We start from the raw sequence: 27,437 nt of genomic DNA, 5'->3' as shown, positions 1-27,437 counted from the left end.
GGCCATCACTCTGTTCAAGCTTAGAGGGTCTATTTCCTGGAACCTTTTCTGTCGCCAAGATTATATAGTCCTATCCAGAAAATGGGAGTCATTCTAGATATTCCAGACAGAGATAATATAATACACGAAATTTTTTCCCATAACATGTTACGGAAAAACCCAAATGAACTTTTTGGCCAACCCAATACAAGGGTGTGGGAAGGCCTAGAAGAGCACAAATGAGGATGGGGTCTAGAGGAACAAAAAGAAAGAAGGAAATGATACTCAGAGGCGACAAGCTGCTAATCACAAGGGCTTAGAGTTCACCAGCCCTTAAAGCTGAGCCCACAAGCATATACTGCTTGCTGGACCTTTGGAGACACAGTGTTAGATCTGCTGAAGAGTTGCCACCTCGATCAGAATTGGAACCACCAAAAAGGTTCTGCATCTGCCTGAGCTGCTGTCCAGAATCCTCCCATCCTGCTACTATTACAACAAACACCAGCCACTGTGAGAGCTAGAAGCTGGAAATTTCTCTCTTCCCCTGGTCTTCTGATATCCATTATGACCCATTTAGCATATCCTACAGAAAGTTAACTGATGAAAGATCCTGGGTCAGACTCTCAGCCCCAGACGCTACCCATCAGAACAGAGCAGAATACAAAAGGACAGTTGTTTGGCTTAAATAGGTAAGGAAGAGGTAAAAATGATCAGTACGGAAACCAAAATCCGTTGCCTTAGTTATGAAAGCCCTGCTTCCTGACGAGCAAAAAACAAACTTATTCATCCATAGATGGGTAGGTTAAGGAAAAATGGCAACTTCTCCTGCCTGTCAATTGCTATAGTCTAGCAATGAAACAGTTTCACCTGTACAAATCCACTGAATATTTATTGAGTATCTACTATGGTTTAAGCTCAGCTTATGTTATGATACTTTAATCTTGTGATTTGAGTGAAAAGTATAAATCAGAGTAGATTAAAAATCAGCTATACATTTTTACATTTAACTACTGTAATTCTACCACATTTCCCCCATCCTCATCATTTTCGTAAATAGTGATACTTTAGGGATCAACGGCATCTGTAATGAGCTCCCATGTCACCTCCTTCTCTTAGATATCTGTACATTTTTTCACTCTCTCTTCCTGTTGCAGAGAGGGTACCCTCTTCTCCCACCCCTCACTAATCCTTTCTAATAGTAACCATTTTAATGTGTTCTCAACCCCTTCCTGCTTCATCTGGAAGTTTATTTCTTCAGTTATTTTTTTTTCTTTCTAAAAGATTCAACTTCTTCTTCAGCCTTGACCCCAGTTTCCTCCCTTATTCTCCTTCTGTTAAAGCAAAACTCTTTGAAAAGAGTTGTGTGTGCTTGTTTCTCTCATTCCATTCTCCCTTAAACCCACCCTAACACACACACACACACACACACACACACACACACACACACACACACACACACACACACACACATACCACTGATACATCCCAGTGGTCAACTCTCAGTCCTCATCCTACCCAAACTAACAGAGTTGATCGCCCCTTCTTCCCTGAAGCACTTTCTTCACCTCCAGGATGTTTCTTCCTATCTTTCTGGCTTTCCTCTCAGGTATCTTTTCTTGGTCCTCTTCATCTCTCTGTTCTCTAAATGTTGGAGTGCCAAGGACTTGCCTCTGTTCTATGTAGCTTCCTCCTTTGGTAATCACATCTAATCTTATGACTGTAAATACCGTCTATATGCTGACGATTCCCAATTTTATATCCCCAGCCTGGACCTATTTCCTTAACGCTACTCATATATCGAGCTGCCCACTCTTTATTTCTTATTAGATAAATAACAGGAGATGTTAAACTTAATATGTCCAAAATTGAGCTCCAGATACCAGCCCCTACAACCTGTTTCTCTCCCAGTCCTTCCCATTTCAACAAATGGCAAGTCCCTTCTGCCAGTACTCAGGCCATAAAGCTTGGAGTCATCCTTGATTGTTCTCTTTCTCCTCCCTGCCATATGTGTGTTACCTAGATGTGTGTGTGTGTGTGTGTGTGTGTGTGTGTATGAACTGCCTTTTCCCTTTTATTTATTGGAGTCTTCATTAAGCCCCTGGAACTCACTCTCAATCCTATCTTGAAATTATATTTTCAAGAGTATATAGCACTAGGAATTCAGCTGCCAACTTGGGGTATTTCACTTTAGGGAAGAGTTGTGTGACTGCCCTTTGACACCGTCCGTTGCTGAAGTCATTCCCCACAGCTCTCAGCCTTTTCAGAGGTCCTCTGTTGTTTCTTCTGCTTGTCAAAGGCAGTGCTCAAGTCTCTGCAGTCAGGAGAAGAAATTTTCCACTTTACTTTCACTGTTAACATCCCCCCACTCCCTATCAACTCTCAGCAAGGAGCCTGTTTAAATTTGTACAAAGTGACTGCAGTTTGCAACTCTTAACAATACTGACGCTCACTTCAAATGTCTACAAATTGCCTGGAAAGCAAATTCTTATTGAAACTTAAACTGAAAAAGAAAATCTGTTTCCCCCCCAAGGAATTAACTTTTTATTAAATCTTTTAAGAATAGAATTTGTGTTTATGTAACACTTTTATGTCTGAAAAAGAACTGGCAATGACTTGGACATCAATTAATCTTTCCTCTGTGAAGCCAACTTTGATTCCTTTCCGGGTTAAGAATGGATTTTAAACAAAAGTTGCACTAATAGTTAGATGAAAGTTACCAAAGAATTCAGATATAACATAAATTGGGATTCTTTGGTTACAAGTTAAAAGGAAAGCCAACTCAAATTGGCTGAAGGAAAAGGACATTTATTGGCTCAAATAACTGAGAAGTCCAAGGATAGATACAGCCTAAGCCATGACTGGGTCTAGGGCTGGGGTTAGCAAAAGGAGCCTGTGTCTGTTTTTGTAAATAAAGGTTTACTGGAACACAACCATGCCCATTCCTTCTCATATTGTCTAGATGGTTTTGTGCTCTGACTTGAGCAATACAGTGGTGAAGTTAAGGAGTTGTGAGAGAGATCTATGGCCCACTACAATGTGTGGTTTTTTTCCCCAAACCAAGCAATTCTCCCAACACTAACTCAACTCAATGGCCATTGGTGATTGATTCAACCTCCAGCCTCTCTCTCCAGAGGTCGTGAGGTGAGACTGTAAGTTCCAACCCTCTAATCTAATTAATCTAATCCACGGATTGGTTTCCCTGGCAACTTCCTCCAATCTTTAGGGGACTTCTGAAAATCACCTTATTAACATAAACTCAGTTATGGTTGAAAGGGGCTTTTCATAATAACAAGATGTCCATTTCACCTTTATGGCTCTGATGCGACTTCAGGAACTGAGGACAAAAGACCAAATATTATAACAAAAGATGTTCCTATTGCTCTTACTGCTTAGGAAACTCCAAGGGTTTGGGGAGCTGTGAGCCAGGAACCATGGACAAACTCCAAAATATATATTTATTATAAATCACATTCTCACACCTACAAGCCCTAAAATATTTCCTATCTGACCCTTTATAGAAATGAATGACCGGGACTTCCCTGGCGGTCCAGTGGTTAAGACTCCACACTTCCAATGCAGGGGATGCAGGTTCTTCCTGGTCGGGGAACTAAGATCCCACATGCCATGCTGCACAGCCCAAACACCTCTGGTCTAGGGAAAGATGATGTTGATAGGAGCTGGCCTTTCTGTTTCTTTGCTCTGCTTTCCTCAGTGTTGGTCCTTTCTCATGTCGGCTCTCTCCTCATGGTGGCAGAAAATCTACTATAGCTCCAGGCTCACATCCTCATAAGAGTGGTCTTCTTTTCTGGTCGCTCCAATAAAAAATGCTAAGATTTGTTTTGATTGAACCTCTTTTTCTGGCCTTGTTTGACGTGTCCATGCCCAGACCAGTAACTGGCCATGGGAATGCAGTGCTCTGATTTGCCAGGTCTAGGTCACAAGTTGACCTCTGGAGTGATGAGTTGAGTCAATATCTCCCAAACCATAAGAACCAAAGAAGTGAAGGGGTGATCCTCTTAAGAAAAGTTGAGGAGTTATTACCAGAAAAAGGTACTGAGTGAGTAGGGGGAGTAGTAGGAATAGAATAATGAATAAACAGAAGGGAAATTACATAACAGACTGGTAAACAAAAGCATCCACTGAAACAATTAGAGTAACAGCTGTTAAATAGATACAGCTTCAGGACTTCCCTGGTGGTCCAGTGACAAAGAATCTGCCTTACAATGTAGGGCACGGGGGTTCCATCCCTGGTCAGAGAACTAAGATCCCACATGCCACAAGGCAACTAAGCCCTCATGTCACAACTACTGAAGTCACGTGCCTCAACGAGAGAGCCCGCGTGCCGCAAACTACAGAGCCCACGCGCCTTGGAGCCCGTGCAACACAACTAGAGAGAGAAAACCCACACACAACAATTAGGGAGAAGCCTGTATGCGGCAACTAGAGAGAAGCCCACGCATCACGACGAAGAGCCCGCATGCCTCAACGAAGATCCCAAGTGCCACAATGAAGACCCGACGCAGCCAAAAATAAATAAATAAATCTTTTTTAAAATTAATTATGCTTCAACCTGTGTCCCCTGCATTGGTAGGCGGATTCTTAACAACTGCGCCACCAGGGAAGTCCCTAAATATCATTCTTAATGGTAAAATTTTAGCAGCATTTCCATTCAGCTGACGAAGCCTGCTATCCCATTCACTATAGCAATAAAACCTATAAGCAACAGAAATAAATCTAACAAAAAACATGCAAGATCTTAAAGAAAATAAGGAAACATAACTGAAGAATATGAAAGAAGACCTGAGTGGCGAATTATACCATATTCATGGATGATAAGACTCAATATTATAAAGATGTGAGTTCTCCCATAAACTATAAATTCAATTCCAGAAAAAAAATCCCTATAGGATATTTTTAAGTGAAACTTGATAAGCTTATCCTAATTTTTATATAGAAGAACAAAGAGACAATCAGAATTTAAAAAAAATATTTATTTATTTATTTTGGCTGCACCGGGTCTTAGCTGCGGCACACAGGATCTTCGTTGCAGTGTGCGGGATCTTTAGTTGCAGCATGTGAACTCTTAGTTGTGGCATCAGACAGCTCAGAAATAGATCCATGAATTTATGGAAACTAGATGAATAACAGAGGTAGCATTACAGATTAGTGGGGAAAGGATTTGCTGTTCAATAAACAGTGCCAGAAAGATTGATTATCTATATGAAAAAAATTAGAATACCATATACAAAATCAATAGTAGATTAAAGCCCTAAAAGTGAAAAACAGAACTCTAAAAAATATCTTTATGTCCTTGAGATAGTGATTTCTTAAACAAGATAGAGAAAACACTTTGATAAGTTGACTGTATTAAAACTGAAAGCTGCTTTTTAATGAAAACTACCTTTAATGGAGCTAAAAAGACAAACCACAGATGAGAGAAGATATCTGCAAGGCATGTAACTGATAAAGGATTAGTATGTTAGATATATAAAGGATACCTATAAATCAATAAGAAAAAGATAATCCAGTTTTACAAATAAGAAAGGATATGGTGTAGATAGCATTATTGGCCCAGTTCATCACCCCCTACCAACATTCACACACTTTGTTGTATGACTTTGCAGTTCTTCTCACTAACAGACCAGAGGATATTTCTCCCTTTTGGCCATGTGATTTGCTTTGGTCTATTAGAATATGTGACAGTGTGGCAGTTACAAGCCTAAGCCTTAAGAGACCTCATGTATTTCCACTTGGTCTTTTATACTTCAGCCACTGTTATGAGAGGAAATTGTCCGGGCTGGCCTACTAGTCCCAGGAGGAAGATGTAAGACCATGTAATAACACAGCCACTTTAGACAAGCTGCCCCATCCAACCCAAAGGCACTAAGCTAAATAAATACTATTGTATAACATTGTTTTTGTGGTTAGCTGTTATTCAGTGTTACTTGACAACATTGTAATGAGCAAGGAAATTCACTTAATCATGGTCAACAAACATTAAAAGTTGTTCAGTCCATACAAATAAAAGCAATAGCATACCATTGCATATCCATAAGATTGGCAAAATTTTAAAATCTGATAATATTAAGTGTTGGCAAAAATTGAGAAGTAGAAATTAATATATACCATTAGTGGGAGTGCACACCTAAAAAGTAGGTGACATGATTCTGGCCATTGAGTTGCAAGTGTCAGTCCCCTGGATGTGGCATCTGGAAGAACTTTTTTTTTTTTTTCCTGATAAAAGAGAAGATAGACTGGGCTGGTAATTGCCTTTTGTCTTTTTGTCTTCTTCCTGCCAGGAATATGGACATGAGACTGCAGATGGGGCACTCATCTTGCAGCATGAGGTGTTTTAATTTCATTACTTATATTTTTCATATATTAAGTTCATTTGATTCCTCTTCAAACCTACCTCTTCTTTTTTTTCCCTTTTCTTATGGATAATAATAATAAAATAAAAGGAGAATAGCTAAAATTTGTGAAGTACTTACTACATGCCAAACACTGTTTTGAGTGGTGTATGTACATCAACTCATTCAATCCTCACAATAATCCTATGAAATAAGTGCTACTTTTGGTTCCACTTTACAGATAAGGAAGCAGCAATGCAAAGGTTAAATACATTGCCCAGGTTCACACAGCTAGTTAAGTGATAGCACTAGAATTCCAATCAGGCTACCTGGTTCTAGTGTCTGTGCTCATAACTATGTGCTAGTCTACATCATCTTTTATCTTTGATCATTTTAAACATACTTATTTAATAGCCTACTATATTTTTGTACTATTTTTCTCAAATTCTTGTGGTACTAATTCCCTGCTTGTTATGCCTGCTGATTCTTCTTTATAAAGAACAATTGCCTTGTGTCTTTTAGTATTTTTGACTCATTCATTCAACAGCATTGATTGAGCAGCTGTTGTTTGCTCAAGTGCTGTTCAAGGAGCTGGGAATATATAAGTAAACAAAACAGGCAAACTCTGCTCTCTTGGACCTTAAATTCTAGTAGGAGAAAACAAAGAGTAGACGAGAAAGGGGACGGAGAGTGGGAGGAGGTGCTTACATGGAATGGTAAAGGGGGCTTCCCTGGTGGTGCAGTGGTTAAGAATCCACCTGCCAATGCAGGGGACACGGGTTTGAGCCCTGGTCTGGGAAGATCCCACATGCCACGGAGCAACTAAGCGCATGCACCACAACTACTGAGCCTGCGCTCTAGAGCCCGTGCTCCACAACAAGAGAAGCCACCACAGTAAGCCTGCGCACTGCAACGAAGAGTAGCCCCTGCTTGCCTCAACTAGAGAAAGCCCGCGCACAGCAACGAAGACCCAACGCAGCCAAAAATTAACTAATTAATTAATTTTAAAAGAATGGTAAAGGAAAGCCTTTATTTAAATTAATTTATTTTAATTAATTTTTTAAAAAAGAACGGTAATGGGAGAAGAAATCTTCTCCCTTCATTCTTCATCTGGCTAACGGTAAAGGAAATGGTAAAGGATAAGGTGACATTTGAGCAGAATCCTAGAAAATGTGAGAATGTGAGCTATGTGTATATCTGGAGGAAGCATTTCCAAGCAGAAGGCATAGCAAGTACAAGGCTGCATGACAGGAACATGCCTTGAATGTTTGGGAACAAGCAGAGGTCTTTGGAGCTGGGATGCAGTGTGTGAGGGGTAGAGCAGAAGGGATGCGGGCAGAGAGGTACCAGGAGGGGCAGGATGCAGATGGTGTAGGTCATGAGAAGAACTTTGGGGTTGGGTGGGGAACCTTTCTTTGGAGGGTTTTGTGCAGAGGGGTAACATGATTTCACTCGTGTTTCAGAAGCGTCACCATGGCTGCTGTATTCAGACTAGACTGAAGTTGCAAGGAGACTAATTAGGAGGCTGTTGATAATAGGTGATAGAGTGAAGTGGTAACAGCAGTAGCACAGAAGTGGTAGGATTTTGGATTTGTTTTGAAGGTAAAGCTGACAACACACAGTCAAAGATGACTCTTCATGTTTTTGGTCTAAATAAGTGGACTGGAGTTACCATTTCCTGAGATGGATAGGACTATAGGAAAGGCAGGTTTAAGGTGAGGATGAATGAAGAGTGGTTTGGGATCTGTTGAGCTCGGGATGCCTATTAAACATCTAAGTGGAGATGCAGATAAACAGATAATTTGAGTCTGAGGTTCAGGGAAGAGGTCAGGGGCTAGATATGTAAAATGGTATTTAAAGCTATGAGACTGGATGGGCTCACCTAGGGAATGATATAAGTAGAGGAGAGGTCTGAGCCCTGAGGCCTGCGACATTCCAGCTGTAGGGGAGAAAAAATTTACCTTGACCTTCATCCGGGCTGTGTCTGAAAATCAAACTAACAGATTAGCAGGAGAAATGCATACAAATTTACTCAATATAAATTTTACATGACACAGAAGGCTGCATAAGGAAATGAAGGCCCGAAGAGACAGACCTGAGTATTTTTATGCTAGGCTTGGTGAAGAGTGGAGAGTCGTGGAAGAACGTGGTAGAATAAGGAGTAAGAGGTAAGGTTAGAAAACTGGAGCACACCCAGCAAAGCCTGTTTGTTCAGAGTCTTCTCAGCGTCCCTTTGTCTTCTGAGATAAGGAGGCTCCTTTCCTCTGGGTGTAGGGTGGACACCTCTCACCTGAGGGTTTTGTGATCTGTTGCAGTGGAAAAGGGAGGGGGTGTCAGAGTGACCTTTCTGATTCTGCTGTTTACTCAGACTCCTTCAATTCAAAATACTCAATATGCCAAGGTGCCATCTTGAGGGGTAGCATGTTCTGAATCCCAAAGCACTTAGAGATTAGACAAGGAAGAGCCAGGAGAGGAGACTGAGGAGTGAGCAGTAGAAGAACCATGAAGGAGTGGTGTCCTGGCAGCCAAGTAAGTGCAACAAGCGTTTGAAAGGATGAAAAGAGTGATCCACTGTGTCAGTAAAATGAGGACAAAGAAGTGACCATTGGATTTGACAACATGCAGGTTACTAATGATCTTTCAAAAAGTGGGTTTTGATGGATGGGGATGGAAACCTGATTAGAATGGGAGAAGTGAAGATAGCAAATGAAAAAAACAAGACAAAAAACTCTTTCAATGAACTCTGTGTAAAGGGAGCAGAGAAATGGAGTAGTAGCCAGAAATAGATGTGAAATCAAGGGGAGTTTTTAAGATAGGCCATATTAGACATCATGGTGGTACAATATTGGAAATGATCCACTCTGTACAGAGACGGGAATGACTGAGTTTGGTTTAAGCAGAGCTTATTTCCCACCTGGCCTGGGTTCTGAGAGCTTCCCTCCTGAGCAGTTTGGCATTTGCTTCTGCAAGGTGTCCCCACAGACACCACCAGCCCAGGACTAATTCTCATGGTAATTTTTCAGTTTGAGGTTTCCCACACCAAGCAGGTAAAATAAATTTGGACTCCAGAACCTCACAAAGCACAACCTTGGGTTTGATATCTCACCTAGGGATTTTTTTCTTCCCAACTAAGGCCCTGCAAAGACAAACTTTCTTTGCCTTTTCCCTGGACTTCGGGGCAAAGTTTACTAGTCCTTTTTCATTACGGTTGAATCCTTAGAGAGTTCCAATTTCTGTTACTGATAAAAACCGGAGCCCATGTTGCTGCCCCAGCAGCTCAGCCATACAGTTTAAAGCTTTGGCAGTATTTTAGCCAGCATCTCTAGAGATTTGTGACAGCAAAGTTTCAGCACTTTCTAGACCACCATTTTGCTGGAATCAGAAATCTTCTCCCTTCATTCTTCACCTGGCTAATTCCTAGTCGCCTTTGAGGTCTCAGCTTAAATGTGACTTCTTGGAGAGGTATTCCCTAACCCTCTCCATCCCAATCTAAACTAGTTCACCTTTTTATACTAAGAGCACGCTCCTTCTGTCTTAGCACTTAACTTGTCATTTATAACTTCATATGAGTATTTGTTTCAAGCTGGTACCCGGCTAGATTAAAAACTACATGGAGGCAAGAATCAAGCCTGTTTAGTTCACCATATAGAGCAGAAGGCCTGATTTATAGAAGATGCTCAATCAGGTTCAGTGACTGAACAAATAATTGTCTAAAAATGTAATAACTAACTAAGAGTAGAGTCTTACATGATATCCTGAAACCCATTATCTTCTGTGTCTTGGAGACGATACTCTCTAAGGAGAAAGTGTTTTTAATGGAAAAAGGACAGAGGTTTCTGACTGTCATTTTACTTGACTCGGAGACGCAGTGTTACTCTGATTTTGGTAACCACTGTTTCTTTTCCTCTTTAGAATGGAGATTTCCTCTCATCAGTCTCACCTCCTGCAACAACTGAATGAGCAGCGCAGGCAGGATGTATTTTGTGACTGCAGTATTCTGGTTGAAGGAAAGGTCTTTAAAGCCCATCGAAATGTATTATTTGCTAGTAGCGGCTACTTTAAAATGCTTCTTTCCCAGAACTCCAAGGAGACAAGTCAGCCAACCACAGCAACGTTTCAGGCTTTCTCCCCTGACACTTTTACAGTTATCCTGGACTTTGTCTATTCCGGCAAGCTCTCTCTCACAGGTCAGAATGTCATAGAAGTGATGTCTGCTGCTAGCTTCCTTCAGATGACTGATGTCATTAGTGTATGTAAGACCTTTATTAAATCTTCATTAGACATTAGTGAAAAAGAAAAGGATCGCTATTTCAGCCTTTCGGATAAAAATGCCAGTTCTGATGGTATAGAACGCTCCTCTTTTTATAGCGGTGGCTGGCAAGATGAAAGCAGTTCTCCACATTCTCACCTAAGCCCAGATCAAGGAACAGGTATAAGTGGGAAATCTTGGAGTAAGTATAATTACCATCCAGCCTCCCAAAGGAATACTCAACAGCCTCTGGCCAAGCATGAACAAAGGAAAGATTCCATTAAAAAGTCCAAACATTTGAGGTTGTCACAGCCTTCTGAAATGGCTCATTATAAGTCAAGCAAACGAGAAGCACGAACATCTGATTCTTCCAGCCACGTTTCGCAATCTGAAGAACAGGCACAAATGGATGCGGAAATGGACTCTACTCCTGTTGGCTATCAGTATGGTCAAGGATCTGATGTCACATCAAGAAGTTTTCCAGGTACCCAGAAAGAGAATCAGTCCCCTCAGCCAGGTTCCAAGACTCTGATGTAAATCAATCCTATCTCAACATGCCCTTACTTTTAGGTGTTATGGGCAGTTGAAACAAGTGATTTTTTTTAAGTCATACTTCTCTAATGAAATCTATGCATAAAACACAAATTTTAAAAATTATAATACTGGATAAATTTAATGAAGTCAAAACAATAGAGTTCTGAGGGTCAGAAACCCATGAATTTCGAAACCTGCTTATCTGTGGGCAATTAGATTACTGTTAAATGTTTAAAGCTCTTTTGTGAAATGGTTCAATCCTTAAGACACATATTTTCACTTTATTTTTTAAAATTTTATATTGGAGTATAGTTGATTAACAATGCTGTGTTAGTTTCAGGTGCACAGCACACTTTGCTGTACAGTTATACATCATATTCAGTTATATATCATATTTTCACTTTAAATAGTTTACTTTTTTTCTTTTTTGCGGTACGTGGGCCGCTCACTGTCGTGGCCTCTCCCGTTGCGGAGCACAAGCTCCGGACGCGCAGGCTCAGCAGCCATGGCTCACGGGCCCAGCCGCTCCGCAGCATGTGGGATCTTCCTGGACCGGGGCATGAACCCGTGTCCCCTGTATCGGCAGGCGGACTCTCAACCACTGTGCCACCAGCGAAGCCCTACTTTTTTTTCTGAGTATTCACTCAGGAGCAGTATTTTTATACAGAAAAGTTAAATAGAGCAACCATACATATTGGTAAAGGTTCACGGACCCAGTATCGAAAAGAAATTAAACTAAATCTGATTTTATTAAGATATAAATACATAATTTTTAAAAACTTAACTAATACAACATATAATATTGATACTGTATCTCTGTACCACCATGAAGCATCTCATTTTTATGATAGTAGTAAAATCAGAGATATTATTGGAGGCTGATAGTTTCAAAGTAGAGATCTTGCTGCGGAGCACAGGCTCCAGACGCGCAGAGCTCAGTATTTGTAGCTCACGGGCCCAGCTGCTCCGTGGCACGTGGGATCTTCCCAGACCAGGGCTTGAACCCGTGTCCCCTGCATTGGCAGGCAGACTCTCAACCACTGCGCCACCAGGGAAGCCCATCATTTTTATGATAGTAGTAAAATCAGAGATATTATTGGAGGCTGATAGTTTCAAAGTAGAGAACAGAGATTAGAAATGTATACCATCCAGTTCCCCCACCAGTTAATCAGTTAGCAAATTTGCTTAATAGTTGACATGTGAATTTAAAGAAAAATTATGATGAAATTAAACTCTTGCAGAGTATAAGATTTAGATGACAGCAGGCGGCCAATAAGGATGTTTAAAAAAAAGAAAAAAAAGATTTAGTTGATATATTTAAGTTTTTAATTTTAGAAAAATTCCAAGTATATATAAAAGTAGAGTAGTCTAATTAACCGCCATGCACCCATTACCCAGTCCCACTCATGACCAGTCTCGTTTCATCTGTACCTCTGCCCCCGACCACTCCCATTTTTAAGCAAATCTCAGACATCATATGTTTTCATGTGTAAATATTTCAGAATGTGTCCCTAAAATATAGTCTTAGAAAAAAAACTACAATACCATTATTATCTTACCTAAACAAAATTAACAAGTCCTTAATATTACTAAAAGCCAAACAATATTCACATTTCCCTGGTTGTGTAAATTTGAAAATAATTTGGTTATAGATAACATATTTAAAAGTAATAGGCAGGGCTTCCCTGGTGGCGCAGTGGTTGAGAGTCCGCCTGCTGATTCAGAGGACGCAGGTTTGTGCCCCGGTCCAGGAAGATCCCACATGCCGCGGAGCGGCTGGGCCCGTGAGCCATGGCCGCTGAGCCTGCGCGTCCGGATCCTGTGCTCCGCAATGGTAGAGGCCACAACAGTGAGCGGCCCGCGTACCGCAAAAAAAAAAAAAAGTAATAGGCAACCTGATTGATTTTTACTAATCACATTTTCCTGTAGGATACTAACATGAAAATACATGAAACTGTATCATATTATAAAGCTTTCTGAAAATGCTGAGGCACTCTACCATTGACCAAGGCAGACAGAAATAACAGAGCAAAAATGGGAAATCTCTGTTGCATTTTAAAACAGCAACAGTTATCCTTTCTTGGGCTTTGCACTTTTGTAACTATAAGTTATTTAAATCTAACTTGAATAATGAACAGCTGAACTTAACTGCTGTTAAATTGAGGTTTGCCTCCAACCACAACTAACATTTTGAATATGTGTGAGTTTTAAAACAAACGATTAAAGATCCTTGACACTTTATAACCTTTAAAAGAAAAGCAGTACAGCTGTATGAAAAGTAAGAGCAAGGGGGTTCAGACATCTGGTGTGTGTGCTTGGCTGCGGAGCCAATGGGGTGAAGCTACCATCTGTGGGATTATGACTGAATGCCTGCGAGTCAGATTCCTGCCCAGGTGGAACGATTAAAAAAATTTTTTTAAAGAAAAGTTAAGAGCGGGGGTTGGGAGGGGTAGGGGGTGATAAACCCATGTAAATAAAACAAATTACTTAAAAGCGTAAAGACCCTGGATTGTGTCTGTAGTTTTAAAATCTAGTAGTACTACTTCTTTACTTAAATCTAGTGACTCCACGCCATTAAATAAAACGATGAGTGGAACAGTCTAAATCTACCCAGGCTTCGTAAATATATCAAATCCTGAAGGTACGGTTCTATACTTCGGATTACACTGACAATCTAGTCTTTATAAAATTTCTTCCTTCTCCTTGTTGCCTACCTTTCCGAGATTGGACTCTCCAGCCCCTTTTGGATTCTTGATGTTATCAGAACGGTGATTATGAACTTTCCGGTGACTTAATCAAACTGTCTCTTGACAGATGACCTGCCCAGGATGAGGTTCAAGTGCCCGTACTGCACACATGTGGTGAAGCGGAAGGCAGACCTCAAGCGCCACCTTCGTTGTCACACAGGAGAAAGGCCCTATCCCTGTCAAGCTTGTGGGAAAAGATTTAGCCGGCTAGACCATCTAAGTAGCCATTTTCGAACAGTATGTATATGGTTTTTCATCATTTTACTTTTTAGGAAATACATGCATTTATCTGCTCTAGGATAATCTAGTTCACTGAGGAAAATCTTTTCACACAACTATGCAATATTAAACAATTTTTCCAATTTAATGTTTTACTTTGCACATAATTTTATATATTTTAAATTTTTATTTATTTGTTTATTTATTTTTGGCTGTGTTGGGTCTTTCGTTGCTGCACATGGGCTTTCTCTAGTTGCGGTGAGCGGGGGCTACTCTTCGTTGCGGTGTGAGGGCTTCTCATTGAGGCGGCTTCTCTTGTTGCGGAGCACAGCCTCTAGGTGCGCGGGCTTCAGTAGTTGTGGCACGTGTGCTCAGTAGTTGTGGCTCGCGGGCTCTAGAGCGCAGGCTCAGTAGTTGTGGAGCACGGGCTCTAGAGCGCAGGCTCAGTAGTTGTGGAGCACGGGCTCTAGAGCGCAGGCTCAGTAGTTGTGGTGCACGGGCTTAGCTGCTCCACAGCATGTGGGATCTTCCCAGGCCAGTGCTCAAACCCTTGTCCCTTGCATTGGCAGGCAGATTCTTAACCACTGCGCCACCAGGGAAGCCCCATATTTTTTAAAATAGGTTTTTTTTTCTCTTCTGAAACCTTGAAATAAGATATTCTTTTGAATATCCATTTCAATTCACTTAAAATCTATTATTTTTATATCCCGGTTTTTTCAGAGCCAAAGACAATGTAAACTTCTAAAATGTTTAAAACTTTTAAAATATCTATGTCAGAATCACCACTTCAGATATTAAGCATCTGCTAGTGATTCTTGAATCCTTGTCTGGTAGGTTGTCAGTCTAGTTTCTGCTGTCTGACCTCTCTCCACTACAGCCTCTTTCTAGTGTCTCTCCAGTTTCTCTGGTCTCCTGAAGGAATGGAGTGAGATGGGCAATAGGGCGACTCTCAATCAAGGACTGGACTGTCAGCAGTCAGAAAAATCTCAGGGAATTTTCTGTTCAGTGCTCTGGTGGTTTAATAAGGTAGTGATGGGACTTCCCTGGTGACATTGGTAGTGACATTGGAATTACTCTGCTGTTCATCTTGCAGCAAAAATTTTTTCCAAAATTGATGTTCTATTACCCATACTTTTATTTCATTTATATGAGCTCCTTTTAATTTGGAAGGGTATTGGTCACTTGATGCATTGCTTTCTAGGGATTCATCCAACAAATATATATTGAGCACCTACGATGTGCCAGACCCTTTTCTAAGAGCTAGGTATATGGCAGTGAGCAAAACAAACTCTCATTAATCTCTGAAGCTAATTTAAAAGTTAAAATAACCTTTTATTATTACAAAAGCAATAAGTATGCATTATAAAAACTACAAAAATAGACGTAAGAATAAGAAAATAAAAATATCATATTTTTACCACCCAGATATTACCATTCTTAACACTTTATCATGTGCATTTATTTTCTTTAACCAAAATGATATCATACTGTATATGCTATTTTGTAACCTGCTTTCTTTTTTTGTTTTTAGATTTATTTATTTTATTCATTTATTTTTGGCTGCACTGGGTCTTTGTTGCTGCACGTGGGCTTTCTCTTGTTGCGGCGAGTGGGGGCTACTCTTCCTTGCGGTGCGCAGGCTTCTCATTGCGGTGGCTTCTCTTGTTGTAGAGCATGGGCTCTAGGTGTGCGGGCTTCAGTAGTTGTGGCTCGTGGGCTCTAGAGTGCAGGATCAGTAGCTGTGGGGCACGGGCTTAGTTGCTCCGCGGTATGTGTGGTCTTCCCAGACCAGGGCTCAAACCTGTGTCCCCTCCATTAGCAGGTGGATTCTTAACCACTGCGCCACCAGGGAAGCCCCTGTAACCTGTTTTCTTTAGTGAATAATCTCTACCTTTCCATATCAATAAAATTTTGTGTTACACAGTTCAAATTTATCTATAGTTTCCTAAAATACCACTTATAGCTGGTGTGTCTGAGCCAGAATCCAATCCAGAACTCATCTCATTGTTAGATCCCTTAAATATGTTTTTGAGCTAGCATAGTTCCCTACCCGCCCCTGCCACCCCCCCACCTTTTTAAAAATAACATTGACTTACTGAAGATATTGAGCCAATTGTTTTACAAAATATCCTACCTCTGGATTTCTCTGCTTGCTTCTGCATGGTGTCATCTTTAGCTTGTTCTTTTATCACCCCCTGCATTTTCCGGAAACGAGTTTTATCTGGAGGCTTAATGGACTCAAGTTAAATACTTTCATCAAAGACAAAATTGTATGTTTCATATTGTGTCACATTAGGAGACACATCATATCTGGTGGACCCATCATTCATGTTGTTACAATTGATCACTGGATTAGGGTGATGATACTATGATCCCACCATTGCATTGTAATTAGAAAGGAATCTCTGTGTAACTATTTTGGTATTATATGACTATCCATTTCCCCATGAACTATTCATTTAATAGTATTAATGCCAATTGGTAATCTCTGTCCAAATTATTAATTTTACTTGGAGTTGTGGAATGATTTACTAATATTATCCTTCCTTCTATATTATTAGCTGGAATTCTATAAAGTAAAGCTTTCCTTCATCACCTGGGGCTATTTGGTTACTTTGAAATAGGGTTCCTGCAGGAGAAGCAAGATAAATGTTTAATTATTTCCCTTTAACCACCAATTTTCAAAGTAAAGAGTGATTTAATAGTAGCCTCAAATGGTATATGAGTTTTTTCTGGCTTTGTTTTTTTAAATAGCATATGTTCTCATGAATTTTCATTGGTTCATTATGTTTGGATCCATAACAATTATTATTTTTTTGATACTCAAAATTTCAGATTTGTGCAGTGGGGACCATTGAAGCTGGCTCTTGTGTCCTTTTGTCACAACTCCATTAAATTTTCAGTGCTCTTGTTCTCTGGCTCCAAAAGAGCCCTAGGCTCATCTTGTACTTCCCACGCCGCAAAACCGGAATCAGCCATTTCTCAAAGGAGCTTTGGTACCTCTTAGCGGGGAACGAAATTAGAAACCAAAATTTGGACACCCAGGGTGCTCATTGTTATTAGGGTATCCTTTTCAGATTGTTTTTGAGCTAGAAGGTATATATTTTTAAAAGAGTGAGTTCGTGATGATATTTTCAGTTTTAACATTCCAGTGTTTCACTTAATTTCTTTGTCTTCATAACTGTATTGGATTTGGAGGGGGATGAACAGGAATCTGTGTCAGAACTTTGTACTAAAAACAGTGCCACATAGGATAACCATAATACTGATTCTATCTCAGGAGAAATAAAGGTACACTCAAATTATGTACTTTCAACATTTACTGACTAATATGTCAGTGGTTAAGCAGAAGATAATAACTGTACTGAGTGGTAGTCCCATACATTTTCTTAGATATTTTACCAGACTGCTTTAGTTCTCTTGGGTTTTTTGACTATTTGTGTTTGGTGGCCCACTTTCATACCATTCTGACATTATCTAAATGAATATGCCATAAACATTAATTCAGCATATATAGTTAATTATATGTAATAATTTTTAGATTAGAATCTATAATCTATTGCTCTGACAGCTATTGAACAAAATTACTAACTATAATATACAATTATTCATCAATTACAACTTCTTCCCAAAGCATTTCACACATATTAACTCATTTGGTCCACACAACCTGAGTTGTATCCCTATTAGTAATAACGGAGCAGTTAGGAATAATAATAGACTGATATGTAGCAGAACCACCACAGTGGTTGTTTATAACCAGTGTCCATTCTGATAGTCAGGCTTCTATTTTGTTTGGGTGGTGCCCATACCTTACCAGTTGTTAAATATTTTGACAGTCACCCTGGAAGCAGGTTTATAATGTTTTAAGTTACTTGCTTCAAGATAACATCGTTATTAAATGACAAAAGCAGGACTAGAACCCAAGCTTTCCAGTTCCTAGTCCAGTCTTCTTTCTATTAGATCTTTCATTAATAAAAGTGGCAATAATCCTTATATTGAAAATATTTTTTGACAAATTTAAATTTGGGACAATATTTTTTCTTTCTCTAGCAAAATAACAAAATATTAGTATTCAAATGAAATGAGTTTTTTCCCCTGAATTAAGATATGGAAAGTCCTGGGCTTCCCTGGTGGCGCAGTGGTTGAGAGTCCGCCTGCCGATGCAGGGGACATGGGTTCGTGCCCCGGTCCGGGAAGATCCCACATGCCGCAGTGTGGCTAGGCTCGTGAGCCATGGCCGCTGAGCCTGCGTGTCCGGAGCCTGTGCTCCGCAACGGGAGAGGCCACAACAGTGAGAGGCCTGCGTACCGCCAAAAAAAAAAAAAGATATGTAAAGTCCTTAGAAAAGTATATGGCAGATATTAAGTGTTTGCAATAATTTTGTATTATTCTGGGAATGTGTCCCTTGTTACCTCAGATATAAAAGTATTATTGGATTAAGGGATATGTGAAATTATTAAGTATGTAATATTAATCATAAAAACATAGTAGACATTATTTAGAGAAAGCTGGTATTTAATATTTCTGTGACATTAATTTATCACCAAAACCTATGATTTTTTTCTAATAACTAGATGTTAATTTAATACTAATGCTTGGCTTTGAACATTTTAAATTTATGAATTGGTACTTAGAATATCAAACTGTTCTGCTTTTGAAAAATCTTTTTTTATCACTATTTAAATCTCTACACAGATTCACCAGGCATGCAAACTGATCTGCAGAAAATGCAAACGCCATGTGACTGATCTAACAGGTCAAGTGGTACAGGAAGGAACCAGGCGCTACAGACTCTGTAATGAGTGCCTTGCTGAAGTTGGCATAGACAGCCTCCCCATTGATTTGGAAGCTGAACAGCATCTTATGTCCCCATCAGATGGAGATAAGGATTCCAGATGGCACTTGGGTGAAGATGAGAATAGATCATACGTGGAGATTGTAGAGGATGGGTCTGCTGATCTGGTCATACAACAGGTTGATGATAGTGAAGAAGAAGAAGAAAAGGAAATAAAGCCCAACATCAGGTAGCTGGGATGTGAACCAACAGATCTGGCATGTCTGCAACTTACATTGACTTCCCATAACTCTCTCTTTCCATGGTCAGAGTCTGGTTAACAAATTATCAGACTGACCTGAAAGTAATGAATGACCTGATATCACTTGCATGCTTTCTGAACAGGCCATTGTATCCATTCTGAACTTTGTTGCCCTAAAATCTGTTGCTGCACTGGAAAGAAAGACCTGGCTTGAGTTGGCATGATGGATGAACAATTAATCCTCTTACTTTTATTACAGAGATACCTTTTTTTTAATATTGGAAGATCTACTTAGTGAACTTTTTTCAAAGAAAATATTTTAAATAAATTCACCACAACCAAACTGTATATAATATAATTTCAAGGTGTTTCAAAAACATATAAACTACCACTATTGAATTTTCACAGGGAACCAGGTAAGAGCACATTTAAGGCTCTGGCACCCTACCTGACTAAACTAATTAGTCCATTACCTTCAGACTGAAAATGACCTATCATTATTCCAATATCCTAAATATTTTAGAATTATGGCAGAAAACAAACCTAAACTGTTTGAAATCATTCATATTTGAAACTTTTGTCATTAAGTTAAAAATTACTCTTATGTAGTCAGTGTTTAAAAAGAACAAACTCTAAAATAGAAGCTGATCAGAGATTATGTGCAGACATCACTTTCTTAAAGCCTGAAACTGATACTGTCAAGGTAGTTTTTTGAGGATCTGTCTATATAGCTCTCTTCCTCTCCAGAGAAAAAAAGAAAACTGGAGGTTCTTACCGGTTCTTAAGATTAATTTCCTCCTTTTATATACTACTATATTACTTATAAAGTGCTCTTTCACACATCTCCCCACCTAATCAGCAAGGTAAATAGTATTGTCTCTGATTTACAAATGAGGAAATTAAGGTCAGAAAGTTTAAGTGGTGGGACTGGTGACTGGACGGGTTTTGATTTTAAACAGTCCTCTTTCAACTGTCTCTCCCTGGATAGTCCCCTGAAATGGTGAAGAAGTGAAGTCAAACCTCACCAATCTGCAATAATTATAAAAAGAAGCCTATGAGAATTAGAAAGTATGAAAGAAGAGGAATTTAATCAACTTCAACAACATATAATATCTTGAACTAGAGTTATTCAAGTAGTGCTAAGTAACGTCCCTATAGTACCTATTGACATGTTTTTATGTTATTTATATATAAATTTTATATATAAAACTATTTGAACACATTATTCTCCTAAGTTCTTTAAGCAGTTTATATAATTTATAATTTCTTCAAAACAAACTTTTCTACTAGAATACAAAATTAAGTTTTAACTCCTCCCCTATATGAATTATGAAACATTCCAAAATTACAGTCAAATTGGAGATGCATTATTTTAGTTGTAAAGATAAAATCTAAATACTAGAAGTAAAGAACTGTTCATAAAGGTCTTGGCAAGTTATCCCAATTAAGCTTGTTTTAATTTTGATAGAGGCTCCATGTATTATACTGTATTTTTAACTGCCATGACATACCTCAAGATACTTTTTATGTTATTTTCTCTTACTCTTTAATTAATGATTGTCCTTAATACCAATTTGTGGGCCAAAATGGTTAATTTCTTTAAGTTTTTTTTATAAATAGATGAATAACCACTTTGTTTTATGGTACCTAATTCTGAGATTTTTTTCAAGATTCCCCTGATGGTAAATTTCCAATTGCTTCAAGACCGGATAGTGTGCATTGAGTTCATTGTCTCCCAACATGACCATTCCTGAGTCAGGAGTCTTAACAATTACATTGTTCCAAGTGAGGGAGGGAACTTGTCATTCTTTAGTCTCACCAGAGGATGATAACATCTTTCAAAATTGTAATCTGATTTTTAATCATTGGAACCAATAGGAAAAATGACTGACTTGAGCTTTATTTATAGAAATGAAGTTGTGCTTGCATGTGTATACTCTAATGCACTTTAGTCTATGATCTAAATGTTCTTTGATGCTACTATATTCTGCATGCAAACATCAGCATGATTGTCAGCAAGGTCCACTGAACACAGTGCCACCAGGACTTGTAGAGCCTTATCAGAAATAATGCTTTCTCATAATTGTTTATAACAAGCATCAAGCAATCTCCACAAAACAGCTATCAAATTCACCAAACTAGACAGTGCATCTGTTCTATCATTTTAGTATCATAAAAGAACATACGTGACATGTTTGTAAGTTGTAAATAATAACTCCAGTATCATATCATATTTATCTAAGACTTTAGAGACCAATTCTTTTCTAGAGTATAACTATTAATGGTTTCTAAGAAAACTGAATTCTTTGGCTCTTAAATGTGGGAAAATATTACATAGGGGTATAATCTGTTAATATAAGCTTTATTTATGCCAATTTTTTTTTTTTTTTTTTTTTTGGGTACGCGGGCCTCTCACTGTTGTGGCCTCTCCCGTTGCGGAGCACAGGCTCCGGACGCACAGGCTCAGCGGCCATGGCTCACGGGCTCACGGGCCCAGCCGCTCTGCGGCATGTGGGATCTTCCCGGACGGGGGCACGAACTCGTGTCCCCTGCATCGGCAGGCGGACTCTCAACCACTGCGCCACCAGGGAAGCCCTTTTTCTTTTTAATGTTAGGAAAATAATGGAAGTTGGTTAGACCAAAGTTTGCTCTTACAAGAATGCTGTTTTATCAGCTTCTGAACACCCTTCTAAATCTATGGTCCTCAAGATCCGGTTGATAGGATGAAGTTTTGCAAAATAAAGCACCACTGAGTCGTGCCTACTGTCTGGAGGAAGCAAAATTGACTAGGCCAGTGGGTTAAAAGATTTTTTTTTACCCAAGAAACCCTTCTTCAAATGAATTGTTTCATAGAGAAGTTCAACATTTAAGGAAACTCTAAAGGACAGAGCTGCTCTGGTTTAAGCTCCCTACAAACCTTTCCCCAGACACTCTGCAGAGCTCAGGAGTCCAGCACTGAAAACCTTGGGCTGTATCACTTTTTGAATTCCCTTTGAGCATTACAGTCTCACTTCATTACTCCTGTTACTCCTTGCACTTATAAGCTGGTAACCATAGAGCAGCAAATCACATCTTTACAAGGTTCCTTCTATAGTTATCATATATCTTAAGACCTTTTTAAGAACAAATCTTTCAATATTGTATGTCTGAGTGATGAAATCAAACAGTTACTGCTTTTATGTGGCCAAGTTACTGCTTAATGGATGAAAAGCTTAGTGTTTCAGTTACTTATGAGCTCAGAACTCAATTCGTTAAAGTTATTTTGCTGAGTCATGCTAAGATATATTGAAATTTCCACTCATATTGGTTATATATGTTTGGAGTCCTAAAATTAATACTATGGAAAAACCCTAAGAACAGTACAGCATAAGATGTGTTTAACTGGGAAGGGTGATAACAGTAGGTACTGGAGGACCAAACTTTAGATTATAAATGGAAAGTTCTAAGTTATTTTATATTAGAGTGGATCAGTATTACTATTTATCATTTATATAGCATTTTATATTTGCAAAGTATTTAATAATTTTTGTTATTCTTTACATATCTATGAAATAGGACATTTATCACATGAAAGGTAAAGAAATTGAGGCACAGAACAGTAAAGCAACCTGCCTAAGACAACCCAGTGAAACAGTGGCAAAAATAGGAATTAGAATGATCAGATTTTCTGAGTCCTAGAATATCAGCTTAAATCACTGAGGTGTGTTGTGTATTACTCTATTTTATAAGATGAGTTTATACAAATTACAGTCAATTGTTTTAAAGCTGACGTCATTGTATGTGGATAAATCCTATACAGAATAAATATTATGTAAAGGATGTGACTTTGGTTACAAGAGTTTCAATGATAAAAATTCAGGTTGTCACACAAGTGGCATTATTTAGCCAATTTTATATATTGTGAAGTATAATTAATATTTTATTTTGATACAGGAGTTTCTCAACTATTCATGCCAATTGAGCCATGAATAGAACAGAAAAATGAAATCCACAGAGAATCTATAAACTTCATTTTCTAACTTATCAGCCTTCTCCCTAAAGTACCTGTGTTAATGCCAATGAAAAGTGAAATATGTTAATAAGCTACACACAGGAGAAGCCAGGGGACTCTTAATTATTATTATTATTATTTTTGGCTGCACTGGGTCTTCATTGTGGCATGTGGGCTTCTCTTTAGTTGCAGTGCGTGGGTTCTCTAGTTGTGGCACGCCAGCTCAGTAGTTGCTTAGTTGCCCCACGGCCTGTGGGATCTTAGTTCCCTGACCAGGCATCAACCCCGTGTACCCTGCATTGGAAGGCAGATTCTTAACCACTGGACCACCGGGGAAGTCCCGGGACTCTTAACTTTTAAATGCAAAATATTTTGAAATGTATTTACTTAAAAGCACGATAAACACTTTTCCCTGCCTCTTTTAATTTTCTTCACACCAGCAAAAGCCATTGGTACTTCATCATCTTTAGATAGGAAACCAGTGACCAGGGTAATGCCAGTCATCTCTTTACCTTTGGGCTCGATTAGATCATTTGCAAACATTATTAAAGACAACTTGTAAAGTATATCTAAGAACTGATTATACTTTACTTCACTCTTTTGGATTTCTAGATACACAGATCCATTATATAGTTTCTTGATTTTCCCACTGGGAAAATCTTTTAATTCCTTGTTGATATTATTTACAACTACTTAATTCTTTTATTGAGTAAATTATTTTATTCAGCCTATAAGGGAAAAAATGGAACATTTTTACCTAGATAGTAGTTCCCAACCTTGGCTGCACTTGAGAATCACTTGTGGAAATTTCAAAAATACAGATGCCTAAGTAAAGCAGAATCTCTGGCAGATGGGGCCTGGATACATTTTTTAAAATCTTTCCAGTGTCTTTTATGTGCAAAATAGGTCCCCTAGTCAAGGTTTCCCTTTTTCTCCCCAGATAGATAGATGCTAAAGTTGGGCAGTGGAACCATTTCACATTCCAGTCCACTGGTTCGCAACCCTATCATTAAGGAAAAAAAATTAAAATATGGTTGCCCAGTCCAAGAAGATATTAATTTTTGTGAAATTTTAAGATATTGTGTATGCCCCCTCATCTAAACTTTTTATTAGGGTCAAATAGTATGGACACTAAATTAAAATAGCCCATTTTTACTTTGAGATGTATTTGCATTTTTATTTGATCATGGGTTGCAGTCTGGGAATTCACACAGTAATTCAGAGTAATTAAAGAACTATATTAGGAAAATGTGACCGAAATACTATATCCTGAAATTTTGCAAGCTTTAATGTTTTCTTTGCTTTTGAAAAAGAAACCAGAACACTCTCCAAGCACTGTGAAACTTAAATGCTACACATTTGTATTCCATCAATGAATTGAATTAAATCTGTTTTTATTCAAGTTAAATGCCATACCAGAGAAACCAAGAAAGATGTCTTATTTAAAGAAGCCTTCAGATTAATTTGGAAAGAAAAATAAATGTCTTTGCTTTACTTCAAGTATTGCCATTAAAATTTTTTTTTGGAAAATAACTTGAAACGACTTTGGCATAAAGCACCATCCTCATTCCCATAATTGAGGTTATGTATGCAATTCAAACATGACATTCAAACATATCCGTTCAGTAGTACTGTATATGCAGACACCATTGCTTAATCTCCTACCAAAAAAGAAAATTATCCAATAAGGAAGTGGCACTTTCTTGCATAATTCAAAAAGGTAAAACGCTGAAATACAAGAAGATAATGTGTCTTTTGTTGCATATTTGAGTTGATTTTAAACTTTTTTTCCCCTGGAGGAAAAAAATCCACAAGGAATACAGCAGTGGAAAACGGCACCTGCACCAGACGCTCCAGTATTTGGGGGCCGTGTTAAAAAATGAAAGCCCATGCAAAAAAAAAAAAAAAAAAAAAAAAAATGAAAGCCCTGTGTTTTCCCCTAAGCAGCAGCAACATCTATTCGCGCTCAGGCGGTTGACCACGTGGCTTCATCCTACTCTCAGGGAGGGCTGCACCAGTGAGTGGGATTAAGGAGTAGGAACCTTTCTTTTCCTTTTCAGTCCTGTTTCCCGCACAACTACTTTTCCTGAAAAGTTATCACAGAGTCCAGCAGCGAGATCCCCGTAGAGAACCCCAAAGTTCCCCGTAGAGGGCCCCGACATACCAGACACCCCTAAAGCTAAATTCTGGGGGTGCAAGATGAATAGAAAACGCTGTGTTGTGTGCAGTGTGCACCCGATAAAGAGCCCCTATTTGCCGGGTCCCTACTCGATCCAAGGCCGCTGAGGTAAGCACACATGCCTCCCCATTTAAAACAGGAGGAAACAGGCTTGAGAACGGACCCGTCATTGAGTCCAGCCCACGCAGTGGGTTGGCTAGCGGTGTCCGAAACCGCCGCCCTACCGCCAGGGGGAGCTAGTGTCCTTTACCGCTACTCTCGGTTCCCATAGTGCAGTCTGTGCGTTACAGAGGGTCACTGCCTTGGGCGTCACCCCCATTCCTCCCCACCCCCGTCACACAGAGCGGGGGACCGCGCCCTTGGCCTCGATGCTGCTGGAAGAGATGTACCGGATGAGAGCCTAGCTCTCCAGATTCTGTGGGCACTTTACTGACGTTTTTTAGTTTACCTGTCTTGCCTCCCTCCCCTCCTTCCTTTTTCAGGGAGTCGTAACTCTTTTAGAGAAAAATTGAGCAACAAATGTTTTAGCCTGACAGCCAGGTGAGGTAGGTACTACTGTATTATGGCAGATGAAGAAACTGAAGCTTAGAGTGGTGAAAAGACTTGGCCAAGTTCAGAAAATTTAGGAAGTTTCAAGAAGGAAACTGGAAGGAGAGGCCTTGACTCCTACCTTTAGGTAACAGACATACATATAAACATCCACATATTGGAAGATGAGGCATTTGTAGTGACTTCGGGAACCCTTGTCACATGCAAGGGAGAGAAATGAAATAAAGTCCTGGGGGAATTTTACATTCCAGCTGGAGAGACATACATATATGGCCAATGACGATGTGTGGTAGAAAGTACCAACAGCCAGAAGTACATCCATTTATTCACCCAACCAATGTCTTAATATCTACCAAGCACCCAGATTCCTAAATGGAATTCAGACAAAAAATTTGGGTGGGGAGAGTATCACATTTATTAATTTTGTTTTTACTCAAAAATACAGATAACAAAAATGGTCCTTAATGCCAACATGTAAAATAGCAATGCTATATTTAAAATGAAAAAAAAAAGATGATTTTAAGCTACACCTTGAATAATGGAAAGAACATCCAATTAGGAGACACAATGAAAGGAGAAGATAAATGATCAGTATAACTAAGGAAAACTAGCAAATAGTTGAGTACAGGGGATGGAAGTGTAAGAGGAGTTCAAGAAAACTCCAATGTGGGCTGTGGAAGGATAAGAGCACTGTTGATAAAAACAAGGAACTCAGAATTTGGCTATGAAAACACAACATTAAAGATCTCTCCCTAAGGAGCATGTCACCAGGGGGCTTTGGAATCAGGAAGAACTGGAAGCATCACTGAAACAGACCATTAAAAGATGGAAGGTACAAATAATAACCAGAAGCCAGTTCCCTTGCTCCTTAAGGTGCTTCCAACTTCAAAGCGGAGTTGACTACTACACACATTAGCTGACTTAAGGAACTTTATGCAATTGTTGTAAAACAAAGAGAAAAAGAATCTGCACAAGAATTCAAAGGTAGGAACTGGTGAGTTGTATGGTGTGAACTTTGATGGTGGGTGATGGTGGGCGGGCTACACTGGTACTGAGAAGACTTGGAGAGGCCATGGGAACATAAAGGCAGAAACAAAGTTACCCTATAATTGACTCATCTTTCTTCTAATTGTGACACACCCCTTGAATGGTTAATACTTCGAGCTGCAAGGGAATCAGGATGGGACAGAAAAATGGGGGTCCTATAGAAAGGCACCCAGCTTGGCATAAAGGGACAAGCACAGCTTTTGAAAACAGCTCAACTCTGATAATGGAAGAAAGAAAATTAGACTAACAGGAAAGATTTGGAGTAGAGAAGCAAGAAAGGAAAAAGTCTGAAGAGAAAGCAGGAGGAGAAGCAGAAGGGAGTGGCTTTGTTTGCCCTTCTTAATAAACAAGAGACTCTGGCAGAATTGCACTGGCTCCAGGGTTATCCTTCGGCTGGTCACCCCCTAACCAAGCGCTGTGGCCTTTTTAAAAAATTAAAAGGTGGGGCTTCCCTGGTGGTGCAGTGGTTGAGAGTCCGCCTGCCGATGCAGGGGACACGGGTTCATGCCCTGGTCAGGGAGGATCCCACATGCCGCGGAGCGGCTGGGCCCGTG

General features: G+C 39.4%; 1 protein-coding gene across 1 annotated transcript in view; it reads left to right on the top strand.

Annotated features, from left to right (window-relative positions):
• ZBTB8A (zinc finger and BTB domain containing 8A) overlaps window positions 1–19,460 on the top strand; it is a 36,571-nt gene extending 17,111 nt beyond the window's left edge. The window contains exons 2-4 of the mRNA XM_024765258.1: window positions 10,242–11,062; window positions 13,927–14,096; window positions 18,777–19,460. Of these exons, the coding sequence (XP_024621026.1) occupies window positions 10,243–11,062; window positions 13,927–14,096; window positions 18,777–19,109 (1,323 nt within the window). The 5' untranslated portion in view covers window position 10,242 and the 3' untranslated portion in view covers window positions 19,110–19,460. The remainder of the gene's footprint in view (window positions 1–10,241; window positions 11,063–13,926; window positions 14,097–18,776) is intronic.
• Window positions 19,461–27,437: the final 7,977 nt, after the last annotated feature.

The sequence above is a fragment of the Neophocaena asiaeorientalis genome, unplaced genomic scaffold, assembly GCF_003031525.2.
Source record: "Neophocaena asiaeorientalis asiaeorientalis breed wild unplaced genomic scaffold, Neophocaena_asiaeorientalis_V1.1 scaffold409, whole genome shotgun sequence".
Classification (NCBI taxonomy): Eukaryota; Metazoa; Chordata; class Mammalia; order Artiodactyla; family Phocoenidae; genus Neophocaena; species Neophocaena asiaeorientalis.
The sequence above is the reverse complement of the archived record's forward strand: the minus strand, read 5'-3'. Positions and strand labels throughout refer to the sequence as shown.